Source organism: Saccostrea cucullata, unplaced genomic scaffold (assembly GCF_032062105.1).
Source record: "Saccostrea cucullata isolate Sc308-1 unplaced genomic scaffold, CSIRO_AGI_Scuc_v1 ctg604, whole genome shotgun sequence".
In the NCBI taxonomy this organism is placed as follows: domain Eukaryota; kingdom Metazoa; phylum Mollusca; class Bivalvia; order Ostreida; family Ostreidae; genus Saccostrea; species Saccostrea cuccullata.
The window spans coordinates 350345-363535 of record NW_026928921.1 but is presented as its reverse complement, the minus strand read 5'-3'; the positions used below and the strand labels follow the sequence as shown (position 1 = coordinate 363535).

Sequence of the window (13191 nt, the reverse complement as noted above, 5' to 3'; positions counted from 1 at the left end):
TGGGGAAAAAAAGTAAAATGCAGAAAAATTATCCAATCATAATGAAAATACCAGGTGCACAACTTCATATGGTGAATAATAAGTGTACAAATTTTCAGACAAATCCATCCAATAGTTTCTGAGAAACGGTCCGGACAAAATCTTGTCTACAGACAGACAGACAGACGGACATGCTGATTCCAATATGCCCTAAACTTCGTTTGCTGGGGTATAACAATAAAATGTCTTTCTTGCATGTTAGTATTGAAATTAATGTCACAGCCATTATAGAAAAAAATTACATAAACTGCTTAGTATTTTTTTCTGCAACAGCAGCAACTTAATTCCCATACTAACAAAGCATTTTATTGTTTAATATATCGTATGGAAGACAGCTTTTAATCATCATCGGTAACCCACGGGTGATTCACATCAATTCTCTCAATCATCACGTTTGCCGAGGTTTGCATCGATGGCTTTTACTTTCTTTGGCATTTTCACTTTATACTCATTCAAGTGCCATCCTTACTGATAATCCCTGATCATGTGGTGATGAATTCACCACTTTCAGCAAATGGTTCAAGAATTCTAAAATCATGCTTTTTCTGGAAAATCAAGTTTTCTTTTATTTTGATGGTTTTAGTCCCATCCCTCAGGAGAAAGCATGAAATTCCAAATTGTTGTGCCCCTTTACCCAAGGGTGATTCGGGTGACCTAACATATACCCTTTGCCTTTTTCTTGCAAATGGGTCAATACATGTATTGAAAAACAAACAAAACATTACTGCCAAATATTTATTTCCTGAAAATTGATGCAATTTGTTTGAATTTTTCATTCCATTACTTTTATTTTTTGCACTCTTCATGCATTTTAAGTACAAATTTCCAAAGAAAATTTTTTAAATAAATATATTAATGAAAAAAAAATTGTTTTCTTGAAAATTGCAATAGAAAATACAAATTTAGGCATATTCCAAAATGATTGCATGATTTGCTTCCAGAATGTAGGAGTTGTCAGACAGATTGATGGCAGTGTTATCATCCTTGTGGGTGTGGAACACCACCTTAACCTCCTTGGGGATTCCAGTGGCCCCATGGAAAGACTCTGTAACCCTCTTGGATCCAAGATTCATGGCAACCAGATAGCCTGGAAATCCCTCTGCCTTTCTTGTGAACATTATGAGATCCTTATCTCTGAAAACATTCATAACTCCCCACTGGAAGGACTCATTTTCACGAAGTTTTGACAGTCTTCCCATGACCTTCAGAGTGGTGTATTCATCTCCCACAGCTTTTTCCGACTGTAAATGTACAAAATTAAGATATACAATAACTCGCAAATTCTTCAATCTAGTTAATACCTCATTATCGTTCCCTTTATCACCTTTAGCCTAGATAAATTCATAATATTTTCTTACCTCAACATTGACATCCGCAAAGTTGGGATTTTGTGCAAGCCATTTGGTATGCTCTGAAAACCCTGTTCCCTTAGAATTCCACTGCATGGGAGTTCTGTATTTATTTGGCACTGGTAATGATGGATGGTCAGTCATTCCTATCTCGTTTCCATAGTAATTGAAAGAAACTCCAGGCAAGGTAGCTTGAAGAGTTAGCAAAGCTTTCACTACTTCGGGTTTGACTTTGCTTGCAAGACGACTGGAATCTTTATTGCTATACTGAAAACAGAAATACCAAAACATTAGTTTTTACAGGTAAACTTAAATTTTCCAATCTCTTTTTTTATTGTAAGCACAAACAAGAAAGATAATAGCTTAAATATAGGAGTTTCTCACCATCCATCCAATTCTCTTGGCATTGGAGTCTGTAAGTTTGGTCTCAATACTTTCAGCCAATGATGCGCTGCTGTCTGCAAAGGGGGTGACTCGTACAATGGTGGCTCCGGCATCAAAGTACTGCATGGTGGTGTTCAAATCATCCTTAGCTGTTACAATAAGGGCCTTTTCCCTGCCTGGTTTGGTATTGTAGGACTCAAGGACAGATTTCCAGGCAGTCAAAAGCTTCAGATTCTCTGGATGGTTCATAGTTTGGTTGTGCTCAAAGTCGTCATATGCCTACAAAGAAATGTCAAATAAAAATGTCATATCATTTAAAATACAACTTTGAACAGTATACTCTTTCAATAAAATTTAATGTGTAGTTCCTTACATTCCCCGACTTTCCAGGCATCAGAATTTCATCAGCAAGACTTTCATCCTCATACAAATACTCGGCATTCAAGACATGGAACCCATCCACTCCTTTGTCCAGCCAGAAACGTAGGATACCCTGTTGAAAATAAATGACATGTTTCATTACCCGTCCCCTTTACTCTTTTATGAAAGGACTTCTTTTATTTCAATTTAGAATGCATTCACGTACCTCCAATTCTTGCTTGACATCTGCGTTCCAGAGGTTCAGATCTGGCTTGTCGCTCTCCAGTTGATGGAGGTAGCATTCCTTTCTGGTGGCATCATATGTCCAGGATCTGTTGCCTTTCACACTCATCTGGTGAACAAATAAGTTTATATATTAGTAAACATAGATTGAATTTCACTCAGTAAAATTATCATTCAATTACAAGTGGACTACCATTACACTACAGAAATTTAGCAAAAGGGTTATTTTTCAGAAAATAATTGAGATATACCCAGTTGTTGGGATAGGTTCCGTCATTTGGATTACATGTAGCCCAGACGTAGTAGTCTGTGTATTTCCCTTCTTTCTGCTGACTCTTCACAAACCATTCATGTTTTTTCCCAGTGTGGTTAGGAATGAAGTCCATGATAAGGCGCACTGTAAAGTGACAAAAAAAAATTTCATGAAGTGACAGATATGCGTCTCTTACTCATAATAAAAATTATCTACAAGACAAAGGATTTCATTGTTTGCTTAAGAGGCATCTTAAATGTTTGCAGTTCAATTGCCACAAAAATTTGAATTATCTTTAGCAAGTAAAAGTCCCTTTTACTGGGTCCAAGAAAAGCTGCAGAAGACCATCTCATTTTGTTCTTTTTTTCCCCCTTCATTCCCCCCCCCCAACAATATTACTTGATTTCTACGTGGCTTTCAATTGATAGAGTAAAACTTACTTTCCATCTTTTTAGTGGTTTTGCGGAGCCGATCAAAGTCTGCCATGGTTCCTAGTACGCTGTCCAAACTCTTGTGGTTAACAACTGCCATGCGACTATTATCATCACTCTCATACATGGAGTTGATGTATAGAGCTTTACTGCCGACATCATCTTTAAGGTAGTTCAAACGAGATGCAATACCTGAAAAATTAAGGGGAAATATAACTTTTGGATTATGAGACCTGTCGACTTCGATCAAAGATTCAGGGGGCCATTTTACAAAAGAACTTACGACTAAGACCAAAAACTCGAGCTGATTGTAAAATTTTGCAAAATTATTAATTGAGCTTAAAATTACTCATTTACTGTCATGAAAATATCTTTCTACATTCCTTTTAAAAAGTTTAAAACTATTTTCAATTTCATGCAAATAATAAATTTATAAGCAAGATAAATTTTGGTCTTAGTCTTAAATTCTTTTGTAAAATGGGCCCCTGATCTTGTGAGATTTGGCATTTAAGTCATAAAGCATATTAGGGGGGTAAACATTCTCAAGATTGTGGGCGCATCAGCAGATTCATTAGAGGCACTTATGCACCTTCTTTTTTTTATTTATTTGTTAAAGAATTTCTCCAGACTTCATCCCAAATACTGTAACAGATATAAAATGGTTGGTATGTTTCTCCTTAATTTCAGTTATGTTAATATATTCTATTTTATATATCCTTAACAGGCAGATCCTTCCAATATTGAAGCATGGACCTAATTGAAGTTTTCCCAACAAATTTTATTAAAGGGCATAAAATTCCACGATTCAATTTTTTAAAAAATAAAAATTGTTCATTTATTTTACTATGATAAGCTAGGACTAATATTTTTTGCATCACGCAATAATTATGTTATTTTTCAATCCACGATTTCATTTATAATGCACAATGCACTTCTCAAGAGCATGATCAGAATGTTGCATCATCCAAGGGCAAGGCCACCCTCAATAGTGCAACCAATCTGATCACAAATGTTTAGCAATAATTATCAAACCAAATCACTGAAATATTTAATAATTATCAAAAATATACCATTAATATCTCCATATCCATCTCCTTCCTTCTGCGCGCCATCTGACTTGGGGCTGGAGTCCTGGAAAGATTCTGGGAGGATTTCATAGACGCTCTCTTTGTCGTACCACTTTTGGTCGGGCCTGTAGGGACATCTTGGGGCTAGGACAATGATAACGATAGCCGCTACCAGCATAGCGATCCATCCCGCCCAGAAGACGATCAGGAGGATAAGTCGTACTCTTTTCCAGAAAGGATCATCTGCATATTGCATCAACTCCTCCTTCCCCAATCCCGTAAAACTCACGTCGTCTCCCGATCCACATTCTATGGCGACATGTGGTTCGACTTTTCCTCCATTTACAAACTGTGCCTTAGTATCTACATCTGGGTCCACTGCTGCTTCGTTTAGTGGCGTTTTTTCTTCGTTATTTGTGTTGTGGTCTGCCATCTTCGTCCTTCGCTATCTGTCCTTCTTTTCTTGCCTAGACTGGTTCCTGGCAACGTGCTCGTTAATCAAGGCGGGCTGACGCAAGCGGGGGTGATTCCAATATAAAAGGGGGGATCAGGGACTTTGTGGGGAACATGACAATGTTTCTCAAAGATCAAGTACTTTTCAAAGCCTAAGGTGTATCAAAATTAAAGTTTATCTTTCTTAACAGTTTAAGTTCAACTGTTGTAATGATATAAGTATTAATTACTTCATTTCAGTTAAAATGAGTTGAGCAAATCACCCCTATGAATGAAATCGCCTTTGAAACTTTACATTATGATTTAGGGGGCATCAAGTGGGGAATGTTAACATTTATATTCAGAACACCTGGGGTGAACTAAAAAGCTGTTTTTGCCAGCCACATGTCAAACTGCGGGCAAAGTCTAAAGTTTCCATATAGGGTGTCAAAAATGTAATTACATCCACAGCAGGAATGCATAACATTTTAATGCCACTTTTATTTAGTTAGTTCAAGAAAAGTAGAGACTATTCCTGTAATAGTTTGAAAGATAAGATTTAATCAAAAGAATAACATTGTGAATTGATATAGATACAATTAAATTTCTGAGTAAAAAGCAATGGACGCGCAAAATTTAAAGTCATATATGGCATATTTCTTATTAATTCATACTAACTAAAATCAAAAAGACCTTTCCATTCTTCATTTGAAGATAGGACTTTCCTATAAATTAAATTGCACAATTTTAAAAAATCAATCGTGTTTCATATATATAGATATCACAGATTTAAAACAATAACCGATTTAATTCCGGCTCAGAATAAAATAGCAGACACAGTTTAAAGTCAATTTAACTTTAATTTATAGAAACGTAAATCGGTGAAAATTTGAATTTGAAGATAAATAACAATATCAGGTAAACCTACACTTGATCTAGTATTTTTATTTTTTAGCTCAGATACACAATATATAGCTTTAAAAGAAAAAAATATTCATCTGAATTAAAAGATCTTTAATTTAAATTTTTTTCTTTCAAAATTTGTTTTAAATATGTTTTAATGTAATATCATCATCTATTTTTGCCCCAGACCTTTACCCCCAGGATTCATGTTTTGAAAAAAAGAGAATCTTACACTACTAAGGAGGCTTCTACAGAAGCATTTTTTAAAATCATCTCCATTGGAAAAGGCTTGACTCTTCATTTAAAATCTCCTTTTACCTAAAATGCTTAATGCCACTAGCTTATAGGTTAGATTCCGAACATCTGAGACTCTTACTGGTGACAAGACAGCACAGGAGTCTGAAGTTTTTATCGTTAAAAAATAAAAAAAATATAAAAAATCAGGAAAAAAAATTACCACCCTCAAGTCAACTAAAGTTGAAGATGGGAAAATTTTTTCCGAATTTTTTTGTTAAAGTTGAAGGTGGGAAAAATTTTTCTGGATTTTTTTGTTAAAGATGAGGGTGAGAAAATTTTTTTCCAGATTTTTTTTTTTTTTTTTTGATGATAAAAAATTTAGACTCCTGTGGTCAGAAGGAGTAACTGTACAACTGTTAACTCTGGCATTAGACAATGCAGTAGCATTTTGGGATGTTCAGATCCCATGATCCTGCATCTCATTCTACTTTTTCAAATGAGCTATTCTAAAATATGGTGTTATCACCATGTTTTTGTAGGAATATTTAATGTTCAATGTCCTAGCTCCATTTTGTTTAAATATTATTAATTCCTTGATATTTTAATATAACAATATGAAAGCTGTGTAAATTACTCAATGCTTTTATTAATGAGTCAAGAAAAGTATCACAGTAGCAAAACATCATTTTATATGAATATCTTCTCTTGTTAATCCTTTTCATGTGGTTGCTGCTAATTCTTTATCCCTCTACCATTCTGTGAGGGACAGACAGGCTTGGGGTAATCTGCAATGTTTGTCCCCCAGGAGGTAAAACCTGTCTGACATTCATGTTTATCCTGGTACACTGTAAATACTGACTAAACAAGTCCCAGTTCACATCCTGTCTCCCCACTGATTTAACTTCCAGTTTTTCTTGACAGGAAATGCCATTTTCTTCTGGTGTTATTTTGTTTTCACAACTATTTGATACAGTGCTGAAATTGTAACAGTGTTTGAGGATATCTTGACTGGCCGGCAGAATGCGAGGAACGGCGTGGTACACAAGTCGACAGTCACCATACATGATACAAATATCACCACTATGTAGACATAGACAAACGGGTTTCGTGGCTTTTGTCATTCCACCAAGCAAGAACAAAGCATCCTGACCAAAGCTGAGTAAAAAAGATTTTCATTATAATTAGACCACAAGAGGATTTTCTAAAGATTTTTATTTTCAACATGATCATGTGTCTATCAAGTTTTCTGATATAATAAGAATCAGGGTTAGGTAGAAAAAAAAATGATTAAAAAACACAAAACAAACAAAGAAATCAAACTCTTAGAATACTCAGATATAAACAAACTATACCAGGGCAGCTTAATAAGAGCAAACAGGCAAATAAAGAAATACATTGAGATTATTCCGATAATTCCCTAATTTTTACCTAAAAGACAGTAGAGGAGCATCATGGTCGATTTCTGAGATGTCCTTATGTGGGCCCATATCTCCAGACATGTGGTAGTAGTTAACAATGGCAGTCTCCGCAGAGAAGTCGTGGTAGCCTACTGCGGAGGCTATATAGTGACAAAGATCATGCAGGTCTGACGGAAAAGATGATTTCATTTCATCATAGTAGGCCTGATAATAAATAAGAAATATGTATGTATTTGATTTTTATGAATAATCTTATTCTGTTTGAACATCAGTTTTATTTTTGGAAAAGAATCTTTACTAAAGTAAAACATCCATTGATAAGCAGAATTTTTAGCAAAGATTTAATTTTGGCATTATTAGCGAGGGTGCCGAGATCGCTAAAAATTGAATATCGCTAAAATTTAATTGCATGGTATTTGTTATAGCTTCTTTAGTGAGCATGAATTTAAAATTGCTAAAATTACATCTCGCTGAAAATAAAATACCAATTTTTAAGAACAAATTGCTAAATTTGTATCTCACTAAAATTTCCACTTATACGGTATCTTACTCTTGAATTCCATTCATAATTGTATCCCATAGTTGCCCATCTAAGTTTCATGATGAGACTGTCTTTTCCAGTTATGTCTGAGCTAAAATGAAATCTTACAGTAAGCTAAAGGACAAACTAGAAGAACTTAGAAATGTTTGTGAAATATAATGTCTCTAACTAGGAAAATTTTCCGTGGTGCCAATATTCATTATTGCAACTCCTCTCAAATTGAACTTGAAAACAGAAATAAAAGCATGAATCAAACAATAATATACACATATATATTCACAAGTTATTTCACTTAAAGGTACTTGGACACAGATTTGAAGTCAATATTTTCACTATAATATTACGACTAATATATTTTAATACCATTTCACACAAAAATTAATTAAAAATCTTATTTCAGTTAAAAGTTATTAAAACTTCAAATCTTTTGGCGGGTTTGATTGACTCATCCTTGCACTTTCACAAATTTTAACCTTACTCTTAATCCTTAGGAAAAGTGGCAATCTTGTTGTGTATTAATGAGAAATATTAAAACTTTTATCCAGAAAAATAATTATATTCAGAGTAGAAATGTTCAAAAAAGCAAAATTCATTCACAAGTATCGTCATTCCGAACTAAGAGTTGCGTACAGAGTTTAGCAAATCGAGCACACTCGTGTTATGTACACAGTTTATGTAATCAGGGCACAAGTTCTGTTTTTGTTGACGTTTACAATTCACCGGGTGCATTCAGTCATCACAGTCTGCCTACCACAACTGCACGGACTGCCAATATATTGTGAATTTGTTTTGCTTTCAAACATGTCTACTCTGAATTTTCTGCATTATAGTATTAATATTTTTCATTTATACACAACAAGATTGCCACTTTTCCTAAGGATTGAGAATAAGGTTAAAATTTGTGAAAGTGCAAGGATGTGTCAATCAAACCCGCCAAAAAATTTGAAATTTTAATATCTTTTAACGAAATAAGATTTTTAATTAATTTTTGTGTTAAATGCTATTAAAATATATAAGTCCTAATATTATAGAGAAAATAAATACCTTCAAATCTGTGTCCAAATACCTTTAAGGTAAAAATAGCAAAGAAAAACTGATAAAAAAGAGAAAATCTTTTACAGTATATTTTAGCAATGAAAACAACATTTTATTTGAAATACTAAAAGTACTGATAATCTTCATTTTTTTCTATACTGATTCAAATAATTTATTTCAGTGATGAAATAATCAATTAATATTAGTGTTGGCAATGAGTACCCGGTTAACCGGTTAACCATCGAACGATGCGAGTATCGGTTAGTAAAACTGCTAATTGTTACCTGGATAAAAATACATTTTTCATATTAAATACGTATATAATAATTTTTAAGTTATTTGTAAATGTATAATGACAAATTTCCCTAATTCAATTACCGTAAGGCTTGCCCTAGTGGTTCACAAATAGGATCGATTTGTTTTGATTAGTTTAATTGATGGCTTTAATTGCCAGGGGTGCGCGTTTTGAAAACCTGAGTTATAATTACCTCACTTTAATAGACCCGTGTTAGAGGAACACACTTTAACAAGATGCCTCCGCAAAATGAAAAGCGTTGAAATATTGTTAAAGAACTCTAAATCTGTCAAAATTCAAATTATGAGTATCGGAGTTGTCCTTTACGGGTTGAACTGCAAATATGCTAAATTACCATGAATTGAAACATAATTTGATAACCAGCGACTTGCAGAAGACTCATCAAAACAACCAGCAATTACAGGGTACGTTAATTCTCCTCAATCGTGACATATTTCTTCTTCGTATGTTGATATAATTATTTTCTTTGACCCCCCCCCCCCCTCCGGTTTCAAGTGACATTCAAAATTAATATTCTTCAAAGATATTGTGTGTGCGTGTTTTTTGAGTTTGTTTTTGTAAATAAAGTCCATATATCTAACATTTGTGGTTTATTTCTACCAATAAGTAAAGTAAAAGAATGAGATTGTTTTGCTTTGAGATTAATAACAAATACGGAAACTATAACAAAAAAATCATCCGAGTAACCAGGTACTCGATCGGAAGATTAAGCGAGTAACCGGTTACTAAAAATCGTTCGATTTGCCAACACTAATTAATATGCTAAATAATAATACATTCACAGTAGACTGTTTTAAAATTTCTTCATACTTAGACTTATTCTGGCTGTAGGACCAAATGTTATCAATATCACTCATGTCTACCAAGTTATCTAAGATGGTTTTGCTTGGTTTGTTGGGATAATCCAGGACACATCTCTCTATCCAGTATCTTTGTTGTCCATCCTCAAAGGGATTCTTTATAAAGATGAACCCTTTAATAAAATTACAATAAAGAGTAAAACCTGTATCATCAGATATATAAAGGTAGACAGAATTTGCACTGGAATGGAGTCATATTACACTGTCCTAAAGTCATAGAAAATAGTCAAATGGAAGATTGGATACCTGATCAGAATTGGTGAAACATATTACACAAGAGTATCAAATAAAACAATTTCACGGTACATTTATATGGTAACAAATAAATAAAATATATACAAAATGATACCTTGAAAATGCTAGAAAATAAATTTTAGAATAAAGTGTTGGAAGATTCACATGTAGAAAATTTCAAATGTATTTAATAATATATGTTTTATTTCATTGTTTTTTCTTAATACATTTATAAATTGCTTTATTATATTGTTTTAAATTTACCAGGAAAACCTTTGATTGAATAATTTTTCCATTCCTTCAGAGGTTTTAACCCCCTCACTGCAGGATGCTGAGAAGCCTGTAGTTCTATTTCTTCCACCTAAAAAAAATATTAACAGATATTATCCTTAGTCAAAGTCTATGAATTCTGAGGATTAATGTACATCTAATAGTCTCAACATTTACGCTTTAAATAAAGGAGGAAGGTGTTTAAAAATAATATATTACTATTTTTTCCCCAAATTATTAAATAAAATTGTCAATTTCGTAAAGTATATTAATGAATTTCATATTTATAAAGCTAGCATAAATTATTCAAAGAGAATTCTGAAAATTTAGAATTCGAAAACAGATTAGTGTTGTTGGGGAAATAAATATCAAGAGCCAGATAATCATAATCACATAATTTTCTTAATTTGCCTTATGAATATGGATCCAAATTGATTTCAATTGATTTTTGTCTTTAACTCTTTTGACACCAAGGCAGTAAGAACCAAGAATGCATCCAATTTATTTTCCTGCCTATAATGTAATTTGTTATTTCCCCTCAACCCTTAATTTCATGAGGAACCCCAGATCCCTGCTTTTTTATTATCCCCAGCTATTTCAGTTCTTAGGTAAAGATCTGTATAACAGAGAGAAAACTGGGTTACACCGATTTGGATTGACCCACACACAAAGGGAAATCACCTTTGTAAATGTGAAAGTCAGAAAATAAGAATCTCTCTTGAAATATTTATTAATGCATATATTTTCTGAAATATGTTTATACGTCAAACTTTGTAATTCTTTTTTATTCACACGGGTCATTGGCACTGTCAAGTGTAAATCTGGATGTTTTTTGCTGATAGGGCCTAATTTATTAGCATTGCATCAGAAGGATTATGGATACCTTGTCCATATTTGTCTGCTTCGTCAAGTCAATGACGTCACTCAGATCGAGTTTCCTGTCCTTTCTCTTGTATCTTTTATATTCTGGTTTGAATAAATCTTCACCACCGTCTACAGGTTCAGTATCATCTCCGTACAAGTCCATTTTTAAATAATTTTACAAATGATGTTATGATGCAACGTGATGGGGTTATCGGATTATTGACAACTCGAGTATAATATATTTCGTATAGGTTTTAATTGTTAATTAATTCAACCCTAACCCCAAGTAAGTGATTTGATCCACTTATTATTTAAAGAAATGAGTTTTAGAAATTGCTAAGTTGTTTAACATTGTCACTTGGATTTTAGGTAAAAAAAATTCTGGTACGAGTTAATTGTTAATGCATGGTTTCACTAATTACAGAAAATGCTTACATATATCCTGAAACTGTATAAAATATTTTTTTTTAATTGGATTGATGACAGAAACTGGGAGAGTTGCAACGCTTATGCGAAAACAAATGCTCTCTCATTGATTACCTGTCTGATCTTGTATCAATCTGTTGAAAACAAAGTTATGTCTTTTTAGCTCACCTGGTCAGCTAACTTTTCAGCTTTGTGAATCATGCAAGAATCCTTGTTCCATTGGTCTGCTTATCCATCTTTAATTTTTTTTTTTTTTACATTTTCTACTTCTCAAGAATCATCAATCCAATTTCAAGCAAAACATGCAAAAGCAACATTGGTAATTATAAAGCTAGCTATTCATGATCAAGCACAATTCATAGTTATGTTCCCCAAACGAAGTTGGGGAACATATTGTTTTTACTCTGTTTCTTATTATGTTCCCCAAACGAAGTTGGGGAACATATTGTTTTTACTCTGTTTCTTATTATTATTATTATTATTATTTTTCTTCTCGGGAAAATTTTGTCCGCGAATGATCTTGTAAAGTACACATCCGATTAAGGGGAAACCTTTTTAGGGTAAGTAGGCATGTTATGTAGATTTGCGGAATCAAGGTCATTTTGCGCGCACGTGCTTGCAAGAGCGCGCACGTGCAAAACTTGAAATGACCAATATATAATGGATATAACCGTAACTTTTCTATTTTTAGACGAAATGTTTTGAAACTCATAATGTAAGGATATATGAGTAGTATGCACAAGATGACATGGTCAAAATAGCAAGATCGCACGTGCAAGCACGTGCGCTTCGCTCTGATTGGCTGAAACTAAAGTGTCAATATCTTTCTTGTTTTTTGATAAAATCATTTGAAATTTTGAACATAGTCATACATTAGGGAGATCTACAGCCCGTAATAAAAGAAATATCATGAAAGCATGTGCATGCACGTGTGCTTGCAAGAGCTCGCACGTGCAACACGAGAAATGTCCAATATAATTGATACAGACGTGACTATTTAAATTATTGATGATATGCTTTAAAACTCATATTAGAAGTATATATTAGAAGCATAGACAAGATGACATGGTCAAAAAAGCAAGATCTCACGCGCATGCACATGCGCTTTGCTCTGATTGGCTGAAACTAAAGTCTCAATATCTTTCTTGTTTTTTGACGAAATCCTTTGAAATTTTAAATATAGACATGCATTAGGATATCCTACAATAAGATATATAGCAATCATTTTGAAAACGCGTGCATGCACGTGCACTGCAATCTGATTGGCTTATGCTTTAAATAGCTATAACTCCCTTGGTTTTCAACCAAACAGGATGGGATTTGGAACATAGATAGATATAATGGACTTCTACAAGAAGACATGGTCACCATGCACATGCATACACGTGCATGTACGTGCGCTGCAATCTGATTGGCTGAAACTTTGAACATCTATAACTCCCTTGGTTTTCAACCAAACGGGGTGGGATTTAGAACATAGATAGATGTAATGGGCTTCTACAAGAAAGTATGGTCGCCATGCTCATGTG

The 13191-nt window shown here is 33.6% G+C and overlaps 2 protein-coding genes across 2 annotated transcripts; both read right to left on the bottom strand.

Moving 5' to 3' along the window:
• Positions 1-760: 760 nt before the first annotated feature.
• On the bottom strand, positions 761-4621 carry LOC134279241 (amino acid transporter heavy chain SLC3A1-like). The gene is made up of 8 exons (XM_062761597.1): positions 4130-4621; positions 3069-3251; positions 2627-2772; positions 2359-2484; positions 2146-2265; positions 1773-2051; positions 1398-1655; positions 761-1280 (listed from the first exon to the last, which is right to left on the bottom strand). The coding sequence occupies exons 1-8, from the start codon at positions 4557-4559 to the stop codon at positions 942-944; spliced, it is 1881 nt and encodes a 626-aa protein (XP_062617581.1). The 5' UTR covers positions 4560-4621; the 3' UTR covers positions 761-941.
• A 1743-nt stretch (positions 4622-6364) lies between these two features.
• Positions 6365-11485, bottom strand: LOC134279218 (nucleic acid dioxygenase ALKBH1-like). The gene is given in 7 exon segments (XM_062761565.1): positions 6365-6495; positions 6498-6853; positions 7127-7320; positions 7667-7748; positions 9819-9981; positions 10367-10463; positions 11256-11485. Coding segments are annotated over 7 exon segments (1101 nt in total). The 5' UTR covers positions 11400-11485; the 3' UTR covers positions 6365-6430.
• Between the last annotated feature and the right edge of the window lie 1706 nt (positions 11486-13191).